The 27,263-nt window shown below is 38.1% G+C and overlaps 1 protein-coding gene across 1 annotated transcript in view; it reads left to right on the top strand.

The window, feature by feature from the left end:
- LOC126248058 (calsyntenin-1) overlaps window positions 1–27,263 on the top strand; it is an 87,069-nt gene that overhangs the window by 11,013 nt on the left and 48,793 nt on the right. Inside the window, exons 2-8 of the mRNA XM_049948696.1 lie at window positions 9,461–9,618; window positions 10,222–10,343; window positions 12,751–12,959; window positions 13,248–13,394; window positions 13,731–13,922; window positions 15,436–15,699; window positions 18,260–18,387. Coding sequence (XP_049804653.1) covers window positions 9,461–9,618; window positions 10,222–10,343; window positions 12,751–12,959; window positions 13,248–13,394; window positions 13,731–13,922; window positions 15,436–15,699; window positions 18,260–18,387 — 1,220 coding nt within the window. The remainder of the gene's footprint in view (window positions 1–9,460; window positions 9,619–10,221; window positions 10,344–12,750; window positions 12,960–13,247; window positions 13,395–13,730; window positions 13,923–15,435; window positions 15,700–18,259; window positions 18,388–27,263) is intronic.

The raw sequence follows: 27,263 nt of genomic DNA, 5'->3' as shown, positions 1-27,263 counted from the left end.
AGGCCTCCAAAGATGACACTGCGAACACCACTTTGGAGATGCGAATTTCGGAAAAAAATTTAAATTTAAATATTTCTTTAACAGTTGTAGATATTTTTTTTAGAGTTTTTTATTTGAAAGATAATTGCTTTATGATTACAATGGTATCCTCTGTTTGGACATATCTGTCAGTTCTTTTACTGTTGCCTTTTGAATTTTCTTATAATTTACTGAAAATTTTTTTTTTCAAAAATTCCAATCCAGAAAAGTTAGATTTTTTGTTGATTAGTACCATGTAGTACTATATTCTCTGTAAAGGAGAGCTTCTACTTTTAAGTTGGACATGTTTTATTTTAAAAAATCATTTTTTTTAACTTTCGAGGGTAATGTATGTCTTCACTGACATTGTTTCTTTGTTACAATGTTTATTTCTATTGGCTTTGTTACAGTTACTTCTTTTCACTTTCATTGTTGCAGATATCTCTTAAACTTCATTGTAGGTTCTTGTCAGTTTCTTTGTCGTGATTGTTCAGTGTAGGTTTCTTCTGTATTGTAGTTGTTCAGTGCTAATTTGTTTACTGATGAGGCTTCTAAGAAATCTGAGACCATCGAGTGAGTTCTCTGTTTTCGTGAGGAATTTGCCACTTGACACAGTGTTTTGTGAAAAGGACTGTTTGAAATGTCTTCTGACTGAGGCCACAGGAGAGTGAAGTGTGCTGACTATATGAATATCTATAAAAGTGATATATAAGAAAAACAAAAAGACTTTGTTCAGATTGGGAATAAGTGTTCTCATTTGAAGATTGTTTTAAAGTCAAGATGTGTCCAGTGACAGATTTTTATGTTCTAAATGTTTTGACAGAATAGAACAGTGATAGTATCTGAACAAGGTGAAGCCTCCCATGGTGCAGATTTTGCATCAATAGAGGAAGAATCAAATACCCATAATTAGTCAACTTCCGAAGTAGGTGTTAGTCCTGTTAAGGAACCATAGTCAATGAAGTAGAGTCATAAGCTCTATGCATCAAGAAAGCGCAGAGAAATTACTAAAGCTGTGGGTGAATACATTGCAGTAAAACTGGCCACACTCTTCAAAGTAGAAATTCCATCTTCAGAAGAAAATGAACCAAAGGACTCTTGCCCCTCTTGCCAGGAATTTTTCACAGATATCAATTCAGTTGTTGAATATTGTGCATCCTACAGTGAAAAGGTAAAAGTTTTAACTATTATTCCAGAAACATTTTCAAAGAAAACAATTTTGAACCATGTTCCGTCAGTATCAAAGTACATGGTAGATAAATCAAGAAATGTGAGGTCTGTAAAAGGAGTCTTTAGAAGACCAGATCCCTATTATGGTCATCCTGTAGAAGCAACTCATGTTCAAATAGTGCAGTCGTTTTAGCTGTAAGACAAATTGTTCTTGCCAGAGTGCCAACAAAAAAGACACAAACTGTAACAGCTGTGAAAGTGAAGAGGTACATGACTCGTAGTATTAAAGAAAATTTTGCAATTTATAAGAGCAACTATACAACTTCACATATTGGAAGATCAAAATTTTACGCATGGCAGCGTAAGTGGGTAGTTCCACACCCACTTAGAGACTCTTGTTTATGTGTGTACTGCACGAATTTTGAACTTTGTGTGGTAACTTTGAAGAACTTGCTGGAGCACATGACATATGACGCCTTGGTTGGGCATGTGAAGTCATTAGTAGTCTGTGATGTAAAGTGAGAGACTTATTTGTTTCAAGACTGCCCTGGAAAGGGAGGATTGTCTTTAGACACTTGGCCTTGCAGAAATCACACATGTGACATAGGAGGAAAATAAACTAATTAAGAAAACTGTTGCCTTTGACAGTTTCATTGATGAACGTCAAAGCTGTAACACACCAGCATCTGAAGAAATTGCAACAACACATTGCAGAAGTGAAAGGGTGTGTACGGGCTGGAGAACTATTTTTACTGCTTCACTGTGATTTTGCTGAGAACTGGTCTGTAATTTTCCGTGAAGAAGTACAAGGGTATCATTGGAGTAATGACCAGGTTTCAATTTTTACAGGAGTGACATATTTCCAAAGCAAGACCACAAGTGTTACAGTTAAAAGTGACGACACAGGACATGACTCAGGACATGCTTTGCTAGCAATGCGCAAAATTCTTGAACTGCAAACAGGAGCAGAGAAGATCATCATTATTTATGATGGTGCTCGTACTCATTTTAAAAATCGTTACCAGCTGTTTGAATTGAGTAAGTCACTTGTGCCAGCTGACTGGGTATGCAGTGCTACTGGTCACGGGAAGAGGCTTTGTGATGGTGTAGGAGGCCTGCTGGAGCACATGCTACAAAACATAATCTTTCCAGACCAAATACAGTTGCAATTTAGAATTCTGAGGATTTTACGAGAGTTGTGAAATCTTGCACATCCACAGCCCTCATTCTTTTGTCCAAAGAGGAAATTGAAGAATTCTGTGAGAAGAAGAATGGTCTAAACTACTCATGTGACAGCAATTAAGAAGACACATTTTTGGACTCAAAGTGATGGGCGAACTCAAGTTGCATGCACTTTAAAGAGCAAGAAAGAAGAAATTTTGTTCATTCGGCCAACACCTCAGAAACAGCAGGATAATATTCGGATTCACAATCTGAGAAGGGGGATGTTTGTGGCATGTGTGTGTCATTGTGATTGGTGGATTGCAGAGATTATAGACACCAGTTGCGAGTTAAACAAAATTGTAGTGAACTTAGTGCTACCACATGTACCAGCTGCTGTGGATATAGGATTCCAACTGGATGGCAACACCACCATCAGTGTTCACTTCCTGTTTACAATGTTTTGAAGATTGTAATTGCTCCAGTTCCTATTGGTTTAACAGGAAGACATCATTCTATATCAAAGGAAGATATTGAAGCAGTGAAATGCATTTTTAGTTCATTGACTGGCTAATTTCAGTACAAAGCAGAGTGCACAGAAGTTGTATAAATTGAAACCTTTAAGACTGTGGACCTTTCACATACCTTTTGGAACCATTTAAAATGCTTAAAAATGAGTCTCTTACTCATATTTCAAAACTAAAATTATGTTAAATAAGGCTAGGTTTTGATTTTTATGAGTCTGTTATGTGGTGATAACAGGTTTAATGTATGACAAAAATTTCAATTGTTTATAAAACCTGTTTAACCTGAAAGTGGAAGCTCTTCTTTTCAGGAAATGTAGAACTGTGCGGTACTAATCAACAACAACAAAAAATCAAAATTTTATGGATTGACATTTTTGAAAAGGAAAAATTTCCATAAACTATAAAAAGTTCAGAATGCTATAGTAAAAGAACTTTAACAGATAAGTCCAAGTGATGGATTTCTTTGCAGTCATAAAGCAATTATCTTTCAAATAAAAAGAAAAAACCAACAAAATATCTAGAACTGTTCCAGAAAGACAGCATTTTAAATTTTTTTCCCAAAATACTTATCTTCAAAATGGTATGCGCAGTGTCATCTTTGGAGGGTTGTATCTCGGAGCAGAAATTTTTTTGGAGAGAAAAAAAAAAATGTGTTCCTTACTTAGTCCTTCATTTTAACATATGCTAAATTCAATAACATCTGAGAGTATGAAGGTAGGATTTTTTCCTAGGCTGCCTGAATTGATATGGACTATGCGTGTTCCTTTATTCGGCATTTATACTCGAAACTTCATACAGTAATGTTATGTGGGGTGATGACGAGAACAAGCAAGAACTGGCTCTTTGAATTAAACTGAATTATTTGACAATGTCAGTGTCTTAGGCATAGCATTGTACACGAAAAAATGTTACTTTTGCAATCAAGTGATCAACCAGGTTGTCATTTTTTAGTGAAGTTAAAATATTTTATTATGGCTTTGTTTGTAGTTATAAACTACTTATTTTCATTTGAAGGAGACAAAACTGTCATTAACTTATGAGCCAGGTATGACCTTTTTTTTTTTTGGGGGGGGGGGGGGGTAGTCAGGTTCAGTAAATTATTTGTGTAGTTCAACAGGCTGTCTAGCTGAGTACCTGGCATTGCCTGTGTACATATACGAGGGCCGTTCCGAAAGTAACCTCCGGTTGATTTAAAAAAATACACCAAGTTAAATAAAAATATTTTAATATATACATCTTACAACTACATCTTTGCACTATTTTTCTACATAGTCTCCATAGCGATTGAGGCACTTATCGTATCTCTTCACAAGCTTTGAAATTCCTTCTGCATAAATATCACCCGCTTGTGCCTGGAGCCAGCCTGTGACCGCATCTTTGAGCTCTTAGTCGTCATCAAACTGCTGTGACCCGAGCCATTTCTTCAAATGCATGAAGAGGTGAAAATCACTTGGCGCCAGGTCTGGGCTGTAAGGTGGATGGTTGATAACGTCCCACTTGAAGGACTCAAGAAGGGCCGTTGTTCTGCGAGCAGAGTGAGGACGGGCGTTATCGTGCAAAAAAACGATACCGGAAGTCAGCATACCACGGCGTTTGTTCTGTATAGCCCGTCGTAACTTTTTTATTGTTTCACAGTACACGTCTTGATTAATGGTCGTACCACGTTCCATGAATTCAACCAACAACACCCCTTTGGCATCCCAAAACACCGTTGCCATCAGTTTTCTGGCAGAAAAATCTTGCGAGGCTTTTCTTGGTTTGGTAGGCGAATTTGAATGTGCCCACATCTTTGATTGTTCTTTTGTCTCAGGGTTCACGTACTTAATCCAGGTTTCGTCACCAGTCACGTTTCTGTTTAACAATGGTTCTCCTTCGTCCTCATAACGTGACAGAAAGTCTAATGCAGAGGCCATTCTTTGAGTTTTGTGGTGGTCGGTAAGAATTTTGGGCACCCATCGTGCACAGAACTTACGGTAACCCAATCTTGCTGTCACTTTGAGAAACGTCGATTTTCACGAACTTTTGCATAAACTGTCTGAAAGAGTTCGTCAGTCACCAATGATGGCCTACCACTCCTCTCTTCATCATGAACGTTTTCTCGTCCACTTTTAAATAAACGTACCCATTCACGGACAACTCCTTCACTCATAACTCTTGGTCCGTACACGGCACAAAGCTCACGATGAATAGCTGCTGCAGAATATCCTTTGGCTGTAAAAAACCTTATGACAGCACGCGCTTCACATTTGGCGGGGTTTTCTATTGCAGCACACATTTCAAACTGCCACAAAAACTAAACTAGCGCAGGTACGACGTTCACTCGACCACGGCTTGATGCGGACTGACCTGTTGAGTGCGTGAACGCACAGATGGCGTCGCTACTCCCCCCACAACCCGCACTGTGACCAATCGGAGGTTACTTTCTGAACCGCCCTCGTATATTCCAGTCTTCTGTTAGTCCATCTCTGCCACCTCTCACTCTCTGACCATCTCCTCCTCCTACCCCATCCACCCCCTCCGAATTCCATCTCCTCCTGCCTCCTCTAATTGCATCTCCTCCTCCCCCCTCTTAACTGCATCTCCTCCCACTCCCTGTAATTGCATCTCCTCCTCCCCCTCTCAGTGCTCATCTCCTCCTCTGCCCTTTCTCTTCCCATGATATCATGCTCGCTGCAGTAGGAGGCTCATTGTTCTTACCATCACAGCATTTCTTTCCAGATGTATACCAAATTTGGTTTAAATCATTCCAGGGGTTTAGGATGAGCTTTTAGCTCACGGCTTTACTAGTGTACGCACATTTCAAATATATTTAACGTATCTTTAACTAGTTTCACATGTATTTTCATAATTTTCATGCACCTCAATATTTGACGTCATATCTCCTTAACTATGTGTTGCACAGTGATATTGTTTTGCAGGTATATCTAGTGGTTTATGTGGTTACTGTCAGGAAAATGTGTTGTGAATAGAGGTAGTAGCAAAGAAGTAATAAATCAAATCTTCATGCTGGCTGCGGCAGTTTTTCACTTTCACGCTTCTCTTTGTTTTGACATCCTACATTCTGAACTGTGTAACACAACAATATACCGTATTTACTCGAATCTAAGCCACACTTTTTTTCTGATTTTTGTAATCCAAAAAACCGCCTGCGGCTTAGAATCGAGTGCAAAGTAAGCGGAAGTTCTGAAATATGTTGGTAGGTGCCGCCACAACTAACTTCTGCCGTCGAATATATGTAGCGCTACACAGGCATGCTTTGCAGGCACAAAGATAAATACTGGCACCAAAACCTCTGTGTCAGTAAATAAATTTTTAAAAAAGGTGGAAGACGAGCTTTTTTTCTCCACCCCGAATTTCGACCACTGCATTTTCATACTTTATCCAACGAAGTAAATACAAATTCCATATTGTTCATCTTCGAATGTAGCAGCTTTTCAGTGTACTACGAAAATCGGTCTGGCAAGACTGTTTGCGATGTTTGTCAGTATGGCCAATTCTACGTTCTGAATTTTTTCCTACGTGTGAGAAGAGATGGTTGCTAATGGGAACTTTTATGAATTTTGAATCACATGCAGTATTATCTCCACCATAAGAATAATACGAATATAAACATTTTTCCATGTATTCTTTCGTGTTCGCTGCTATCTCATTTAAATCCTGTCTACCTAACAAACTACGAAACTAGCGTGAGACAACAGCAAATGCGGAAGTATACACATATCGTGTCATGTTTATATTCGTATTATTCTTATGCCTAATAGTGATACAGTCAGAAATTAAGCACGGCAATTGACTAGATTTTTAAATCTAAGATGACTCTAATTTCTGTGCAGAAAGTAATGTACTGAAGAGGCGTCTGCACAGATTTCAAACGGAGAAAAATTTTCGCTAAACTCTCATTCAGAACATCTTCTATCATACGCAGTTTATTATTTGGTCCTTGTTGATCATTATCAAAGAAAGCAGCAGTGTAAATAATAACAAATAGCAGTCTCTTGCCATTGTTTCGCTACTGAGACAATTCCTCTCTTCTTTTTTTTTATTGTAAGCGGCGGTAGCACACACTAAAGCAAACCATGCCGCGAGCGGCGACAGGTCGTAAACACTCATTATCAGAATGCGACAAACAATGCATGACACAGTACAGTAATGTATTTTCAGCTTAGAGTGACGTAAACACCTATAACAAAGAGAACGGCACTTACTAGATCAAAGAAAAATAAGTACTCAATTCAAACCAGACGAAGCACGTGAAAAACGAAGGGTACCCGTATAAATACGGATGGAGCGCCTCACGCATAGCAATGGCTACCTTGTAAAGCTTACCTGCTAAGTTTACGGTTCGAACCAAACTATTGTAGCTGTATCGTCATTCATTCGACCTAAATTGTGTCTCATATTACAATGGACCAACTTTGTTTCGATTTTGAGGCGCGGCCTAAAACTTTTCTCTCCCCTTGAATTTAGAGTCTCAAATTTCAGGTGCGGCTTAGATTCGGGAAATTTTTTTTTCCTTCTTTTCGAGTCTCATTTTTCAGGTGCGGCTTAGATTCGAGTAAATACGGTAATTTTGCATGTATTTCAGCAAAACATGTGATTACTGTGTGCAGAATATTACAAATACTGTTCGTAGTCAAGAAGTAATAAATTAAAAAGTCATGTTTCATGTGGCAGTTTTACTGGATGAATAGCGAAAATGTTGTAAACAATGAACTTTTTTCCTTTCATCATTTTGTGGAGGTCACAAGTGAGTAGTAGTTTGGTAAAGCTTTGAAATTGTGTTACATTTGTTGCAAGTCTCAAAGTGCTCTCATTCTCAAATACTGGATGACTAAAGTATGGGTATTCGCGTGTGGTGGGCTACACTACTTTTTCACTCCTACATCTTTGATAGGTAGGTGGTTCTTACCTCAACAGCAATGATTTCCAGTTAGTAAAACAGGAAATGCCTATGATAGAACTATCGGATTAATGAGTCAGGGTTGCAAAATATTAACACGAATGAGGACAGAAGAATGAAAAAACTGGTAAAGGCCAACCTCGAGGTAGATCAATTTGGATTCTGGAGAAATTTAGGAACATATGAGGCATTGCTGACCCTACGACTTATCTTAGAAGATAGGTTCAGGTAAGATGAACCTACGTTTATAGCCATAGAGAAAGGTTTTGAAAATGTTGACTGGAATATTCTCTTTGAAATTTTGAAGATTGCAGGGATAAAATACAGGGAGCAAAATACTATATACAACGTGTACAGAAACCAGATAGCAGTTATGAGAGTTGAGGGGCATGAAAGGTAAGCAGTGGTTGAGAAGGGAGTGAGACATGATTGTAGCCTATCCCTGATGTTATCTGATCTCTACATTGAACAAGCAGTAAAGAAAATCAAAGAAAAATTTAGAGTAGGAATTAAATTAGGGAGAAGAAATAAGAACTTTGAGGTTTGCCGATGACATTGTATTTCTGTCAGAGACAGCAAAGGACTTGGAAGGGCAGTTGATCGGAATGGACAGTGTCCTGTAAGGAAGATATAAGATGTATGTCAACAAAAGCAGAACAAGGATAATGGAATGTAGTCAAATTAAATCAGGTGATGCAGAGGCACTTAAATTAAGAAATGTGATACAGTGTAGTAGATGAGTTTTGTTATTTGGGTAGCAAAACAACTGACGATGGCTGAAGTAGAGAGGATATAAAATGTAGATTGGCAATGGCAAGAAAAACATTTCTGAAGAAGAGAAATTTGTTAACATTGAATATAGATTTAAGTATGAGGAAGTCTTTCCTGAAAATATTTGTATAGTGCGTTGCCATGTATAAAAGTGAAACATGGATGATAAACAATTTGTATAAGAAGAAAATAGAGGCTTTTTCAATGTGGTGTTAGAAAAGAATGCTGAAGATTACATGGGTGGATCACGTAATTAATGAGGGAGAAAAGAAAGTTGTGGTGCACCCTGCCTAGAAGAAGGGGTTGATGAACAGGACACATTCTGAGACATCAAGGGATCATCTGTTTAATATTGGAAGGAAGTGTGGGGGGTGTAAATTATAGAGGGAGACAGATGAATACAGTAAGCAGATTCAGAACGATATAGGTTGTGGTGGTTGTTCGGAGATGAAGAGGCTTGCACGGCATAGAGTAGCATGGAGAACTGCATCAAATCAGTCTTGGACTGAAGACCACAAGAAGACGTGATGTGTGTACCAAATTTGACTGAAATCTGTCCAGTGGTTTAGGCGGAGATGTGGAACACGTAAACACATAGATACATACATACGTACATTTTTGTAAAATGTATGGATATATGTCATTACAGTGTTTGCTTTATTAGTCATAGTAATTTTACAGTAGTAGATGAACAGACACTAGTCTCTCTCTCTCTCTCTCTCTCTCTCTCTCTCTCTCTCTCTCTCTGTGTGTGTGTGTGTGTGTGTGTGTGTGTGTGTGTGTGTGTGTGTGTGTGTGTGTGTGTGTGTGTGTGGTAGACAAGTACTAAATTAAAAAATACTTTTCCAGTTGGTACTGTTAGTTAGCAGTGTGTGTAAGACAATCATACCTAATGTTAATGAATGTTTTTCAGTTCCCAGATTAGAGCTACCCAGCTTGGAAAGTGGCTACCATGGGCTTGTAAAAGAGAATGAAACTATTGTAGAAGTGAGACCAAGAATTAGAGCAACTGGTGCTCATATTTGTGAGTTTCGAATTGTGAATAAGCACCATGGTGAAGCTCCATTCAAGGTAACGTATCTTCTTTACACTGTAGCTTTCTTGTCAACTAAAATAATACTTAGAGTAATAATTTATGTAGGTGTCAGTGTAGTCTGCTATATCTTTCAATTTGCAGTTGAAATTTGGAACGAAGGTGACATCCTTCAGGGTATGCCATTCTTTCTCTCTGTCTTGTTTTGCTGTGTTGCAAGAATCACTACTAGAGAAAAATGATCCCTGTCATGTAATTTATTAAATTTATCAAGTACTATGTGGAGTTCTGTGACTGTTAAATTACTCATCAGTAATTCAGGAGACTTCTAGGCAGCACTAACTTAAGTAAATATAATCACACAAACTGCCGAAGTTGACATCAGACAAGGACTTAACTGTATATAAAGTTATGTTCTTCCATTTGACTGGTGAAGTCTCCTATTCATAAGGTATGCGCATATTCAACAAAAATGGGGTAGAGGAAGTTGTATCGTGTTTTTGCTGTAAGTAAGTCATTTTGCAAAATTTGCGGGATTAGATGCATCGTAAAAGATATAACTTCCAAAGAAGCTGTATGTTAAGATTTAATTATAACTGATGCTTAATACATAATTTAATTTGGGTATTTATGTTGTGTAGATCATCCTGAAAAACCAAGGTGAAGCTGAACTACGTGCTAGGAAAGCCTTGAACTGCGAGAAGAGGAAAAACTATAAGTTTGACATCGCTGCTGTTAGCTGTTCAGGGAAAGTCTCTCAAAAGTAAGTACTACAACTTTTACTCTGAACTGTGTGTAGAGTTTTAAAATTTTGATTGTGAATATTCAGCCACTTAACTCTGAAAGAAAGCACCTTGGAAATATATTTTTGTGATCCTTTAAATTTGGTTGACCTATTAATGTTCTTTAATGCGAAAGGTAGACTGTTTTGAAATATCACACATCTGAATTATTAACCCCAATGCAGTGAAGCTTTTGACCTTGTGAGAAACTGCTTTCTTTGCGAGTTAGTAACCCACCCCCTTCCATCTCCACACTGCCCCCATATGTATTAAAATTTTTTGGAAAGCATTCAGAGAAATAAATTTTGTGTTTGAATTTGTATAAATAGGCAGTAAAATCAGTTTGAATGATGTTACCTGTTTGGTTCTTATGTGAAAGACCATAAACAGGATTTTCCCTCTCTGTAAGTCAAGAAGTAACATTCTGAATTTATATATGGGGTGTTGGGGATATAAATGCTTTTATTGATGTCTGAAAACAGGTAGTAAACAGAGTTACATCAGTATTTAATTCCTTTGTAGACTAATAGTTATACCTGTTAAGAGTAGTATGTTTTTAGGTTTGTTATTACATCAAAGTATGCATGGCACAAGTAAGCCGTTAACCTTCTACCGATCACATGTTGTGTTCCTTACAGCAACTAGATGTGTACTGATGTGAAAGCAGAAAAACACCGCAAGTAAGGGGTGGGGAGGGGCAGGTGGCAAGAAGGTTGTCATGATGATATCTGGCACCAATATTCAGAAAAGTTGACCGGAAATGATGGGCAGTGAAAATGAGCGAAGTACAACAGTGCAACCGGTGGAGGTTAAATGTTAATTTTACCTGTGGGCTACAGGTCAGATATTTATTAAAGTGTGAATGCAAAATATATATTGACAAGCATAGTCCACTTTGCTGTGCAGTTACAACTGTGCAGAAAACATCTGGTAATAAATTGTGACGTGTTTGTGGGAAGCCAGAGAGGAAAAAACAACTAACACACTGAAGTGAATAAAAATTATGGTACCAGTGATCACAATATCTGTACCTGTATCCTTAACCCCCTGTATTTAATTGTTAACACTCAAGCCAGGAATCATCATAGGCACTTGCACATCATGAGCACCTGCATTGGTGATAACCCAATCGTAATAATCACAACAGTTGCAGTTTAACATGTAAAACTGTGATACTCTGCATCTACTAATGACAGGCAACACTGCAAAGTGTAGGCATTTCTATGCTGACGCACCATTAAGATCTTTTTCTGGAAGTGCGAGAGTCGCAATAAATCGGGAACTATAAATTCTGTCTACAGAAAGAAAAAAATGTGTAAAGTGATACATGAAAATATTTGAAAGGCTATAAATAATTCAGTGCATAGTGTATTTATTGTTTATCAAGCCAGTGAAAGGCAAAGGAATGTGCACGTGTAAACATCAGGTAGCATCTTGTAACAAAACTGCTGGAAACCCACAGGAAGAAAACTGTATTATAGGCTTTGTTTCAATGATTGCTTCCAATTGTATCGCACTGAAGGTTCATGTTAAGTGATTGTGTGTGTTTGAAGCACAATAGAGGTCTGTTGTCAACAATATCCGAAATTTTAATTATTTTTGACAAATAATTCCTTCACTAGAGTAATTTAAATAAAACTGCATTCCTGTTCCTGTTAGCCACATAATCTAATGCCAGTAGGCTAGACGTGAGCATGCAATGTACCATCTTGAAAGGTTCAAATAACATTAACAGATGGCTTAAGCCTTAAAGTTTATAGGTGAGAACCACTTGTTCAGATTAAAGATTCTGGTTCTGTTATTCCCTACTGACACAACTAATTATTTATAGTACTGATACTTGGCATTATGTGGTTACTATCAGTCTCTAATCAAATGACGATCCTAGTTTCGCCATAATCTTTCTAGTATGATACCACTGAAGCCAAGTTTGCTCCATTACATGTGAAGTATTTGCAGTGCATGCAGCCTTAGTTTTCACTGTAAATATTAGATAGTTGTAATTATAAACACTGTTGAATAAGTACTTACTGTACCAAAAGAAAAAAATGGCATCCATTACATGGTATTAATGTTATCTTTGCACAAAATGCTGTGCACAATGCTGTAACTAATTTTTGATCTTTTACCCAGTGAGATAAAAATTATGACAAAAGGCGAAGTAAAATTTGGAAAAAAAAAAAAAATTCCCCCCCCCCCCCTTGACTACTCCTGTTCTGGAAAAAATTGTGATGTGTAAAAGGTGGTGGTTAGGAGTTACTGATTCACATCTGTATGTTCTTAAAAAAACTTATAAAAGATGAGCATGAACCATATTTACAAAATAATTTGTGATGTGACTATAAAATCATCTGTTGAATATGAAACTAATTAAATTAATTTTCTTAGTGCCACAGTTCATATATCAGTTGTGGATATTAATGAGTACCCACCAACATTTTTGGAGCCTTCATATGTAAATCAGGTCGACGAAGGTAGATTGTATGAAGAAATAGTTCGTGTGGAAGCAACTGATAGGGACTGTACCCCAAAATATGGAGATGTTTGCAAATATGAAATCCTGACAAATGACCAGCCTTTCACCATTGATAATGAAGGTATGTTTTTTTTTTTCCGTAACCCACTGTAATATTGATTTTGGAGAGCGCTAATGATGTCAAATTTAAATTTGAGTAGTATACATTAATCTAGTCATCTGAGTGATCTGTCATGAAAAGTATAGTTCATGGCCTTAATATTACATGTGGATAAGTCGGAACCCCCTCTCCCCTGCTCTCTCTCTCTCTCTCTCTCTCTCTCTCTCTCTCTCTCTCTCTCTCTCTTTTGTATTATGATTTATAAGCACGGCATTTGTATAGGCACTAAATGTTTCTTGCAATTTGCAGGAGCAATTCGTAACACAGAACCACTAGATTATGAACGAAGTCACAACCATATTCTATCTGTTGTTGCTTATGACTGTGGCATGAAACAATCTGTGCCTGTCATGGTAACAATAAAAGTGAATAGAGTGTGCAAACTTGGATGGAAAGGTAAGTTTTCCTGTTTATATTATTGCACATTGTAAATGAATTTTCACCTTCCCATCAACTGTGAGTTCTGTTTCAATGAAACGTCTTCAGAATTTCATGACTGTGTAACAGTCATTTTATCTTTAGCACTAAAAGATATTTAAATGAGAAAAATTCTCTTAGAGTGTGTAATGGTTGTCATAGTTCTAAAAGTAGTTAGTTTCACCATAAATCTTTGCTAGACTTCAAATAGTGATTAGTTTTGTTTCCAAATATACGTATACCTCAATCAGTGGGTTGTCTTCAAATTTAAGTAATTGGTTTATAGTTTTACATATAATGTGTGTATAATTGTAGGTATCCCTGAAAGAATAGACTACGCACCTGGAACTGGTCGACAGGATTTGTTTCCTGATGCTGATTTAGAATTGTGTGATGTGCCCTGCAATGTTAGAAGTGTTGAGGCCAAACTTAGTCTTGCTACTTCTCATATTGGAAAGGGATGTGACAGAGACACGTACTCTGTTCAGAGCCAACGTAAACTTTGTGGTATGTATGCAAAAAGTTTTTCGTAAAATAAAACTTGCTCTACTACTAATACATCATCAGAGGTCTCATTTGTAAGTTTTTAAGCCTCCAAAACAGAATTAGTCCAAACATGGTACATGTTGAGTTCCTTTACAAATTATGGGAAATTAAATTATGGTGTTTTTAAACCTATTGTGACTGCAGGTAATTGTAACTTCTAGTGCTTTTCTAAAACGGGTAAAGCAGAAATTTTAGATGCACCTTTAGTGGCAGTTATTTATTATGTGCAGTTGGTGTGAAGACTTAATAAAGACCTAAATTGTTTTGTTTCTTTGTTTGAAAGCAGCAGTGTAAAACTTTTAGAGAAACTAATACTGAGTGTAACCCTGAAACACAAATTGTCATGTCAGAAATACTTCCAATAGTGTAAGTTGACTTTTAAATTTTTTGAAATTTTTGTTGACTATAAGATGTGCAAACATAAGACATAATGTGTGATTTGAACTTCTTGTTTTTAATCTGTAACTGAAGCATTATCTCTACTTGTCCAAAAACTTCAAAAAGCAGAAATGTTTTTATTTTTATGTGGAGATACTATTGGAAAAAATGTTTGAGTCCATAGTATCTCTCTTTATATAACCAGGATACTGAAAACATAGGGAGTAAATTATTGTTAAGCACTCAGCCTGAAAATTTGAACTATAGTCCTGGTTCTGGCCTTAACATTTCATTTAAGTGTGTAGATCACAGTCGTGTAAGACATGGTGTGCCAGTTTTGAATATTTCGAGCAGAACGGTATTCACAGTTCTGTGTATTTAAAGAGCATCCCACACTACTACCCTTTTATTGTTGCAGGTGGAAATTGTAGGTGAGATGAGTGTGTGGAATAATTAGTTAGTTAATGAACTGTTGCACTGCAGCTTATGCTATGGTGTAACACTCTTTTTAAGTGCTATGAGCAAGTACAATAAAGGAATGTTGTCCTGTGATAGTTTTGATTCAGTAGTGTATTCCTACAGGAGTTATCATCACAGTTAAGGTGAAAGATGAGAGGTGCTCTTTTGTCTTCAATTAGCCAGATGATTTGTTACATAAGCTGCAGTGTATTAGCTAGAAACTCAAGTAACACAAAATACTAATTGATTGAGTAGATATCTTTATTATGTGGTTGCCATCTCGAATTTATATAAGCTCAGACTTATACTAAACAAAACTGAGGTCCTTCTCCATGTTCCGTGCCCATTTCCAGCCTATTTACTGTTTCTTTTTTTAAATTTCATGTACATTTTACCTATCACTAAAATCGATGTATTGTGCATATCTTTATAGGACCCCTATACACACTAATTGTTTTCACGTGGTGGTGGTGGTGGTGGTGGTGGTGGTGGTGGTGGTCTGTCACCATGTAATTTGTGGACAACTATTATCGTAAAAGTAATTGTGTAATAAAATGTCTTTTGGGTGTCAGTTATTTAATTTTAATATTTGCTATTTGTTCATAATACACATTTAATAATGTTAAAATATTTGCAGGAGCAAGTATGGAAAGTATTGATTTGTTGCCAAGTCCTGGAATAGGATCTGAATGGACAAAGTCTCTCCCAACAGATGAAGGAAGAGAGTCAGATCAGATTTTTGAATTTGATGGTGTTAGCTCTGCCGTGACTATTCCTTCTGATGTCATGGACCATAATTTATCTCCTGTTTTCACTATTGCAACATGGATGAAGCACAAACAAAATCCTGACCAGGATAAACATGTCAAGGAGCACATACTCTGCTCAGCTGATGACCATAGTATGTCATTTTAATTTCATTAACTTTATTTGAATAACCAGCTGTTGCTGCACTGATCAGTAATATACTGGCTTAAAACTGTGTTGAAGTAATTTTTCTTTCAAGTGTCTTAATATAACCATCTGTGAGCTTATCATAATGTTGTTATTCAGTTGATATTTCATCAAAAGATATTGCTAATTTATCATTAAATATTTTATAATGTTGCAATTGATGATGCAAACTATTTAAAATTCATTAACATTTTTGTGGTGTCATAGCATGAAAGACATTGAATTTAGTAGGTAGTGTTCATGCTGGTTGTAGGAAAGCTGTTTGATGATGAATAGCTTGTCAGATCAGTCTGCGCCATGTATTCACAGTTTCTGCAATGTTAATCTTTGAGCAAATAAAACAAGTAATATCTTTGAATTTGGATTTTTAATGTAAATTATATACAAGATCTAAATTTTGTTGAAGAAATTCGTCAAACAATCCAATGTTGTGCCTATACAAATGTGATACTCCAAAAGATATTAAGATTATAACCATAAAACTATCAAAGAACTTTCTTTGACAATAGAGTTGTGTTAATGAAATGTATTTAACATTGTAAAAAAGCTTTTAAAATAGCAATTTCATTGCCCAGATTACTGTTGATCCATATCGTGATTACTAGTTTCAGCAAAGTTGTATTGCCGTCATCAGACATGTGAATTATAAAGCAAAAGTGTGGCACAGTGCCATCTGGCCATTGAAAACATGAAGGTACACACACAGAAAAGTAACTCCCATGCAACACTGAGTACATGAAAATAAAAGCCATAACTATATCAGCAAGGCACAAAGGTGTGAAGTACATCAGAAAGAACACATCCACTGCTGTCAGATGTGTGTATGTTGATAACGTGGAGCTAGTTAACACACAGTGTGGCAACAGTGGATGTACTCTATCTGATGTATTTGACACCTCTGTGCCTTGCTGATAGAGTTACGGCTTTTATTTTAGTGTACTTAGTGTTACAGTGGAGTGTCTTTTCTGTGAGTTTATATCCATGTTTACAATGGCCAGGTGGCAATGCGCCACATGTAGGGGCTTTATAATTCATGTATACTGTGATCGGAAGATAGCAATATAACTTCGCTGAAACTAGTAATCAGGATATGTATCAACAGTAATGTGGGCTATAAAACATCTATTTTGGAAGTTTTTTACATTGATACAGAAACTACTGCCCTGAAAATGTCAGGTAATTATGTAACATTGCTTTCAAAAACAAAATTTACCATAGTAGTCCTTCTGGGTACATGTAATAAAAAAAAATAATAGATAAGAAAGATGTCTAGCTTCATAACATGTGTCGACTGTCTTAGTTGTTTAAATTATTATTCTTAAAGTATTTGGTGTGTGTGTGTGTGTGTGTGTGTGTGTGTGTGTGTGTGTGTGTGTGTGTGTGTGTGTGTGTGTGTAATGCTGTCATATAATTCTTCGGCTTGGGCAATCACACCAGTGTAAAATAATTGAAGTTACAAGAGGAATCTGCTACTACACTTCCAGTCTTCAAGGTATGGTTGGCAAAATGCATATGTGCCCATTATCTTCGAAAATCCACAGAAGATTCAATGAGACAAAAATTATGATTAGGTGTGCAATGTGGTATAGGGTAATTAGTGTAAGTGTGTGAATTACCTGAGCTTTAGGGATATTAGAGGAGAGTTGTATATTTTACATGAAGAATTATCTACAAGAAAGCTTTGTGTAAGATAGGTGCTACATTTATTGAATACTGGCAAAAATCAAATCAAAAAATCAATTTCTTAGTATCATTCATGCTGCTTAAAAAGATTCACCAATGCTTTGTGCCAATATGGTAGTGAATGAGCTGTAATAAGCCAATAGCCCTGTGGAAAGAGAAGCTATCAACTTAATCTACCATTAAGTTTATGACCAAAATTTTCTGGGATAAAAAAGGATTTTTGTTCTGGAAAAATTGAGGTAGTATTAAAAAAATGCACTCAATATTCAAGATTCAGCACCTGCTGGCTACCATCTATTCCTACATGTGAAGACCTATGCACTTGGAAAACATTGCTGTCCATTGACACAGTTACGTCTTATGTTGTATGTGGATAGTTTATAGATGTGGATAAAGTGAACTGGAGTTTTTACTCATGAAATATGCTTTCACTCACAGGGTGAGAACTTTTCACTAGGCATATATCAAAGTGGATAATATAAATGATAATTTCCTCAAATGATTTACAATATCGCTTAATGTGTTGTGCTTTGCTGTATTTCTCTCTCTTGTTACAGCAGGAACTGAAAATTGAAATTGTTTACTAAGTATGTCAGAATTTTTTTTTCGTATCTATAAATTCATGAATTGTCTTTTTAGAAGATACTTTCTCAGAAGACGTAAGACATTATAGCCAAAAAGGTGTCAGAGACAATACAATCATTCCAAAGACATTTAAGGTCTTACAAAAATAAAGTTAATGACCTTACTGTTCAATTAACCATATTAATTTATTGAAGGTTTGTATACAATATATCTCAATCTGAAATTACTTTCATTTACAGATATGAATAGACACCATTATGCTTTGTTCGTCCGGAACTGCCGTTTAATCTTACTTCTTCGTCGAGACTTTTCTGAAGGAGATCTCAATATATTTAGACCGGCGGAGTGGAGGTGGAAATTATCTCAGGTGTGTACCATTCTTCATAATTTTTGTGTGTGTTGTTTGAATAGGCAGGCCAAGTGAGTAAAAGGTTTGTAATAAACTATTGTAGTACAGGGATATTATTTTATAATTTTATACTAATGTGTGTTTGATAGATCAACTAACTTAAGGTTAGATGAGTATCATTGAGTTTCGAGCAAGCAGAAGCAAATGAAATAATAATCCCAACAATTTTCCAAGTCACTAGCTGAAATTTTTCTGCAGTATACAAAGACTTGCTATATTAATGTTATTGAAAGAAAATCCATTATTCTTTACATAGGAAATACGACTTTTCATTTTTCTTTAAAGAAAAGAAGTAAATGGTTTTTATCACAAATAGGTGAGACTCGTATATATACTGTGTGTACTAGAAATCAGAAATGAGTTCCATATGCTCTCTTTAAACTCTCCAGCGAGTCCTGTGGCAGCATTTCCAAACTTGCTGTCCCATTGTGCTCGTAGCCTCGACCCTAAAGTCCCCGCCTGTGCCCACTTCTCACTAGAGTCTGTCGTCGGGTACAAGTGGATGCGACTCACTCAGAAAAGAGTGAGTACACAAGTTCCCAAGCGTGATCGTGGGCTTGAGGCATTCCCACTAAGTACATAACCTTTTTGTAAGAGTTTTCCACCCTTTAAATGTAAATTCCTTTCACAGAGTCACGATTTTAGCTGTAACCGTTTTCAAGTGCAAGTTGACATGTCGCAAAAGTCTGGCAGTGCGAGCCACATGGGAAACTGCAATCACTTTAAGTTGGCATATTTGAATCATTCGGTGTCAAAGGCATGCAACAAATTATGCATGGAAAGGTGGTAAGTTGCACTATCTAAGAATCTCATTGTGTTCCTAGAGAATTTGTGTTCTGTTGTTTGAGCTCAGGTATCACTGGTTAAGTATGACTCGAACTGTTCAAACAGGTTGTTACTGTTCAGCAAATCTTGGCTTCTGTTCTATCTTTTGATCGGCCTCCAATCTAGTGACATTTGTTGGTACTATATCCAAACCTACCTTTGTGTTTGTAGGGCACTGTGGATTTTAACAGTCTGTGTACTGGCCCAATAAGTGGAGTAAATGAGTTTATAAATACATAATGATCAGTGATGAATATCATATTTAACTACAATAGCACATTCTATGTGGAATCGTACTGCTTTTTGGTATGGAATATTTTATAACAGCATTCCACGCATAACACCACAGAGCACTCTTCGCACTAATAATGTGTCTCCTTGGAAGATACTTTTCCACATTCTTTCTGTGGTTTTGAAGAAGAGACATGACATATATGAGAGGCATATATTTTGCTTGTGGATGGTAAATGTTACAGAAAATGTCTCTATCAGTTTGCCTACAGGTCTGTTTTGGTTTTTTTGGAGCTATTGCCGTATGATGTTGAGCCATCTGTGTAGCAAGGTGTGTAATGAAATCAGTTATTGTAATCTTCTTGGTCTGAAAGGAATTGTGTAGTCAAAATGCATTCAATACTCATAGTAAGAGCAAATTAAAAATAGCTTCCACCACAGTTTTACAGTTCTGTGCATGAACGTATTGTACTGCAGCTGCTAGTCTCAAAGGTACTCTCCAACCTTGGTCATTTTATAATCTAAGATTTGAAGTGGCTTCATTACTTCAACTCCCTTCCTTTTTGTGTGTGATGCAAAAGTGGCTACAGTCTTGTGGACAATGAATATACATCCTTTGTGTGTCCTACCACTTCATTGCCAAGACTTTTCCTTTTCATCTTTCTGTCATTTCACCCTTCTTCAATTTAGCTGTAAATAGATCTCTAAGCATTGACTTTCTGCTTTTATTCACAGTCCCTACAGTACCGATACCTTCGCGAGATAACTGCTCAGAGAGTTCTGGACTAGAATGGAATCTATCTAAATAAACATTATGTCCTTTGTTCGAGCAATTGCCGCTAGACATCAACCTCATAACAACTGTTGAAGATGAATTGTCATCACTGTTGTGTTTTCTAGCGTAAACTTCGAAGTTTATGACGTAGTCTCTGTTTGCTTCAGCAGGCCTGTGTGACTTCAATCCATACTTCTGTGATTTATTCTGCATGGAAGTACACAAACTGACTCGGCCATGAAATGGGCATATACTTTCATCAGTAGTCAGTTTTTCAGGAGGGCAATAAGTTGGAACGCATCTCTCATTCAAATTATTGTGTAGCAAGGAAGCACTTTGAAAACTATATAAAAGCTTTGTTCTCCTGGTTTCTTTTGATCAGAGTTGACAATACCTGCACGAAACGTAAAGACTCGTTACCTGTGGACAAAAGTTACAGCTGGCAACATTGTTAGTGCTCCTGTGATATGGTAATTTTGGCCTACGTGGCATGCTCGTATGAAACACAATGCCCAAGAAGCATCTAATTTCAGCAAGAGAAACTGGCTTCCAGGAACTGAGTACTGAATAATGTTTCTTTCAATTGTTTGTGATGCATAGAGATTAATTTGTGACTGCAGTTACTTTATGTCATCAGTTATGACTATACTAACTCAATCAAGCACTGAACTCAAGCAGTCAGTGTCTGCGAGAATTTGTCTCTGAGTTGTGTTGACTGTTATTACTGGACCAGCATCACATTCATTTGTGGAAGGAACAGCAGCACTATACGTAATGTCATTATCACTACTGCAGCTCTCGGATGAGATTAGCAAAATACGCTGGCCCGTAGAACCTGAGGGCTTGGCAGTTTTGGAAGGGCATGCTGCCCGTAGAATCTATGGGCTTGGTGTTGAGTGTGTTACTAATAAAATTAACCATGAAACACAGAGTAAAGTATCTTCTTTGTTATGTCATATGTAACAATAGCAACTAATCAGTAAATAAGTATTTACAGTCGTTTTTCTGTCAAATTCTCGAGCTTTCACTTGGTGTGCAATTTAGTAGTGTCTTATCGTTCTCAAATACGAGTATTGCGACAGTAATTGTAAGGAATTAGTCAGTTTCTGATGAGGTATTTCTTTGCTCAGTCATTTAATTTTTTGTTAATTATCTTCATTCTTTCATCTGAATGTAGAAATATGAAGTAAATTGGTCAAGTACTTTTCAAAATGATCGGTAACAACTTCTGTCGTTCATATGTTTATGAAACTTCCTGGCAGATTAAAACTGTGTGCCGGACCGAGACTCGAACTCGGGACCTTTGCCTTTCGTGGGCAAGTGATCTACCATCTGAGCTACCCAAGCACGACTCACACCCCGTCCTCACAGCTTTACTTCTGCCAGTATCTCGTCTCCTACCTTCCAAACTTCACAGAAGCTCTCCTGCGAACCTTGCAGCACTAGCACTCTGGGATAAAGGATACTGCAGAGACATGACTTAGCCACAGCCTGGGGGTTGTTTCCAGAATGAGATTTTTCACTCGGCAGCGGAGTGTGCACCGATATGAAACTTCAGCACTTGCCCGCGAAAGGCAAAGGTCAAGAGTTTGAGTCTCGGTCCGGCACACAGTTTTAATCTGCCCGGAAGTTTCATATCAGCGCACACTCCACTGCAGAGTAATCTCATTCTATATGTTTTATATGTACATTCATGTGCCACGTTATGGGGTACCTTTTGATATCGTTTCAGACCTCCTTTTGACCAGCATAGTGCAGCAACTCGGCATGGCAGGGCATGGACTCAACAAGCTGTTGGAATCCCCTGCAGAAATACCGAGTCATACTGTGTCTATAATTGTGAAAGAGTTGCTGGTGCATGATTTTGTGCACCTACTGACCTCTCAATTATGTCCCATAAATGTTCAATGGGACGCCTGTCGGGCAATCCAGGTTGTCAAATCATTCCTCGAATTGTCCAGAATGTTCTTCAAACCAATCACATACAATTGTTGTCCGGTAACGTGGCACATAGTCATCCATAAAAATTCACCATTGTTTGGGAACATGACATTCATGAATGACTGCAGTTGATTTGCAAGTAGCCAAACATCCAGAGGATCTAGTCCGTTCCATTTAAACACAGCCCACACTATTATGGAATCACCACCAGCTTGCTCAGTGCTTTGCTGATGACTTGGGTCCATGGCTTCCTGGGTGTCTGCGCCACACTCAAACCATACCCTCAGCTCTTACCAACTGAAATCGGGACTCGCATGATGATGTCGCTGTTTCCTGTCACCTAAGGTCCAGCTAATATAGTCGCAAACCCAGGGAGGCACTGCAGGCGATATGCTGTTAGAAAATTCACTTGCATTGGTCATCTGTTGCCATAGCCCATTAATGCCAAATTTTGCAGCACTGTCCTAATGGATGCAATTGTCTCACATTGACATCTGCTGCTATTTCGTGCAATGTTGCTTGTCTGGTAGCACTGACAACTCTATGCACATACCACTGCTCTTGGTCGTCAAGTGAAGGTTGTCGGCCATTGCATTGTCTGTGGTGAGAAGTAAAACCTGAAATATGGTAATCTCTGCACACTCTTGACTCTGTATATCTTGCAGTATTGAGTTCCCTAATGATTTCTGAAATTGAATGACCCATGCATCTAGCTCCAACGACCATTCTGCACTCAGTCTGTTAATTCCCATCATGCAGCTATAATCGTGCCCGAAACCTCCTTACATGAATCACCGGAGTACAAATGATAGCTCTGCCAATGCACTGCCCTTTCATACTGTGTGTGCGTGATAGTACTGACATCTAATATATGTGCTTATTGCTGACATTTATATATGTGCATTATCTATACCTTGACTTTCATTTTTACCTTAGTGTATGTTAAAAAAACATATAGCTTATTTGTGTCCAAATGTTCATTAGGGGATCGTGTAGAAATTTGAAATAAATTGGATCAAGAATTTTCAGAGAGTTTTGGTGGCAACATTTTCCCTTTATAGATTACATACATATTTAGATGACGAAATATTATTTAGACAGTGATCTTCCTCTCATCTTGAAAGTCAAGTGTGCAAAATTTCATGAAAACTGGAGTAAAACTGTAGATTTGTATGAATTACAAATAAACAAGTGTACATTCTTCTTTATATATAATAGTTTTTTTGCAATATTTGGTGTTTTTTCCCCCACATTCGGTGTCAAAAATGGACAAATGCAGTTTTTTTCCAAGTGCAGTTTTCTTGCCAAACTCTCATCATTGTTTTGCAAAAATTTGGTTTTTTTGCCACATTCGGTGTTGTTTTTTATGCATTTGGTTTCATATTTTTGTCAAACTCAGTGCTACTTGTGCAAAATCGGTGTTTTTTACTAAATTCAGTGTTCTCCTTTTTGCCGTATTTGCTGTTATAATTTTGCCAAATTCGGTGCTATTTTTTCCCAATTTTTGTATTTCTTCGACAGATTCTATTTGAACCGTATTTTTGTATTCAGTGGTTTTTTAACATTCAGTAACTATCATTTACAAATATTGGTAGCAGCTGTCCTCAGATTTATAAATTTTTTTATGGCAAAATTAAAAATTTTTCCGTGTCTCGGAAAAATTGCCATGTCACATTATTTCACTGAAAACCACAAATTTCATGTTGCTTTTTGCATTATTGTTATCATGAAATTTTCCTGTCACTATCTATCACTCATTTAGTCTCACTAATATTATCTGCAAGTTGCTCAAACATATGGCTAGCTAGCATCTGTGTTGGTACTTTGTCTCATGGTCTTTTGGCTCCATCCCAGGATGGTTTTTGCCAAGGCTGTTCTACTGCTGACAATTTGGTCTGAATTGAGTCTGCTAGCCAGTCAGCTTTTGCTTAGCATCAACACATTGCTATCTTCTTCAACTTGCAAAAGGCTTATGACATCACATGACATCACTGCATCCTCATTACCCTACACGAGTGGAGTCTCAGGGGTCTGCTCCAGATTTTTGTCGAAAACTTCTTGTCACACTATAGAATTAAAGTTGATGCTAATCGCTGTATCCCACATATACAAGAGAATAGGGTCCCACAGATCTCCGTAGTGTGGCTGCTCTTTCTAGTGGCTATAAATAACCTAGCTGCAGCTGTGGTGTCTACAGTGATACTTTTCCTGTGGGCTGATGGATTTATGTATTTACTGTTGCTCCTTAACTGTGGAATTACACTGTAGGATGACACATGTAAGGTGCAGTTCTGGGCTCTCACCCTGGTTTCCGGTTTTCAGCCACCAAGACATGCATTGTGCACTTCTGTCACTGTTGTACTGTACATCCGCACCCACAACTCTAACTCAACGACTAGTTGATCAGTGTGGTGGAGTTTGACCACTTTTTGGGACTGGTCTTCAGTGCCTTGTTGATGTGGCTTCTCCATCTGTGCCAACTTAAGCAAACATGCTAGTTGCACCTTAATACTCTTAAGCTGCCTCAGTAACACCAGTTGGGGCAAAGACTGCTCTACACTTTGTGTGTAGAACAAGAACCAAACAAGTCATATTTCAATCTGTTCTTATTTATTTTTCTTTTAGCTACCAGTATGACGAGTCAGGACTGTGTGCTTCAGCATACTTACCGACTCTTTCTCTCTTACTGAAGCATGCAGAAGTGTACGGTTAGTCATGACTTACTGTTAGTACGCAAGGCAAGTACATGAGCTTTCTAGAGAAGCTATAGTGAACGGTACCCCCATCTACAGTCAGTATCCTGAAAGCCAAGGAGGCCAACCTGTGTGTTCTTCCCTGGGATGTCAAAGTGACCTGAGGGTCAACAACTTAGTGTCCAGCTTGCTAGAGGCCACAGAAGAAGATAGATGGTCACAAAAAATGGGTGTTCAGTGTAGTAGTGGTCAATAGCCTGAAGAAAAACTGGGGGTGTCACTGTCGATTAAGAACATCTTGGCTTGGCAGTGATGATGGTGATAGGTTTGTGGGGCACTCAACTGCATGGTTATCAGTGCCCGTACAAATTCCCAACCTTTGCTCAGTCCAATCTCGCCACTTTCATGAATGATGATGAAATGAGGAGGACAGCACAAACGCCCAATCATCTCGAGGCCCGGGACCCCGTACTTGGGAAGCGAGAATGCGACCGCGAGACCACGAGCGGCGGACGTCTTGGCGGTGCAAGAATGAACTTGGCTGAGGGCTCAAGCACACTTTTGAACCTACAAATACATAAAGGATGGCTAGATACAGGTGGCAAAAAACAATGGGATCAAGTGTGTTTTGGTCCAAAGGGTAGATTGAGACAGATATGAGGAAGGGGCAGACAAAATGGGGGCCTATGTGACTGCTCCCTTGTAAGAGATGACAATGGGAGTAGCTGTAGTTTGGAGCAGATACCCTGTGTGGTGTTTGCGTTAAAGCAATGGAAGGAGGGAGGGGATAGGAGGGAGGGAGGAGGGGTACCCACACCTCCACTATTAGGCTGGGCTGGTTCAAAAGGCACCTGTTTCTAGTTGGACCCCACAATGGTGCACAGAGTCCAGCATCTGCAACACTGAAGATGATGCCGAGCTATATGCCAGACTCCCATAACCAAGACAGGACAGGACTGGAGCTTTGTAGAGCCTTCTAGGATCCATCACTGACTTGGGACAGCTGCTGATCAGTGTGTAGAAAAAGAACCAAATAACAGCTTTATTTCAATCAGTTATTTTTCTTTAAGCTACCAGTTTCAGCACTTCACTGGTGCCATTGCCATGCCCCTATGCAACTGAATTGATGTACCACCAAGCTTGGTGCAATACAACAAGAGCCATCAAATAAATCTGGATTCCATGAATATTCTTCTGAAGAAGGCAGCCCAAAACATGTTATCTTTGACCTGTTGTCTTTGACTGGCCATCTACACTGTTACTGTTGAACTGTTCGGGTATCCACTCCAAAAAAATATTTATGAAATCCAAATTCTTTTATGTTAGCTCCTGGTGTATTACACCAAGTTATGTGGTACTTCCATTCACAGTGTGCATAGATTCTCATGGAATCTGGATGTATTTGATGGCTCCTGTTGTATCGCAACAAGCTCTGTGTGACACGTGTGCACAGCACGTACAGGAGCCAAAGGATGGCACCAGTGATGTGCCAAAATTGGTAGCTAAAAGAAAAATAAATAAGAATGGCTTGAAATATGACTTGTTTGGTACTTGTTCTACACACAGTGTAGAGCAGTCTGTGCCCCAACTGGTGTCAATAATTGGAGACTTAGAACCCTTATTGGTGTGCCCTGGTTTCTCTGAATGAACTGTGAACCATAACGGAGACCATTACTATGTGGCAGTCTTCCTTCTATGCTTCTCGCAGGGAATCTACTGTTGTTGGCTTAGCATTGGGAATGAGGATCCACTGACGGTGGCCCACACCTTGCTGGAGTGCCCTAAGTTGGCCACCTTACGGTAAAACCTTAAACTTGCTGACGTACTACCTCTGGTGCTAGCAGATGACACCAAAGTGGCTTATCGGGTTTTGTTTTGCCAGTGAAAGTAGTTTCTTCTCCTCTCTGTGACATAAAGCACATTAGCCTCGTCGGACCCTTGAGGCGTTGGAGGAGTGCCCTGTTGCCTGCTCTGACCCTGGTGGTCCAGCCTGGCTCCTGCCCCTCTCACCTTTTTAATTCTTTCTTTCCCTTTTTTATCATTGGTTTACTGTCTCAATGTCATTGCTCTCTTTCACAAGAATTTATCAACTTGTCTGTGTTACTAATTTTCATGGGGTAACAGAGGGTATGGAAGCACCAGTCAGATGCAGAGGGTGCGTCTCCCATCATATGATTGTGTCCCAGGGGCCTTCAGCTGCTTTGTGTGTGGGACAGCTCTCCTGCCTTCACCCATTAACCCCTCACTCACTTCTACTTGCTTCTTTCTCTTGGTTTTCTTGATTCTTGGATATAATTGGGTTCGTCAGGCTTTGTCTTCTGCATCCTGCCTCTCTGGGGCTATTCCCAGCTGGACTTATCTAGGATGGA

This window comes from Schistocerca nitens, chromosome 3 (assembly GCF_023898315.1).
Source record: "Schistocerca nitens isolate TAMUIC-IGC-003100 chromosome 3, iqSchNite1.1, whole genome shotgun sequence".
Classification (NCBI taxonomy): domain Eukaryota; kingdom Metazoa; phylum Arthropoda; class Insecta; order Orthoptera; family Acrididae; genus Schistocerca; species Schistocerca nitens.
This window is presented reverse-complemented; position numbering and strand designations above follow the sequence as displayed.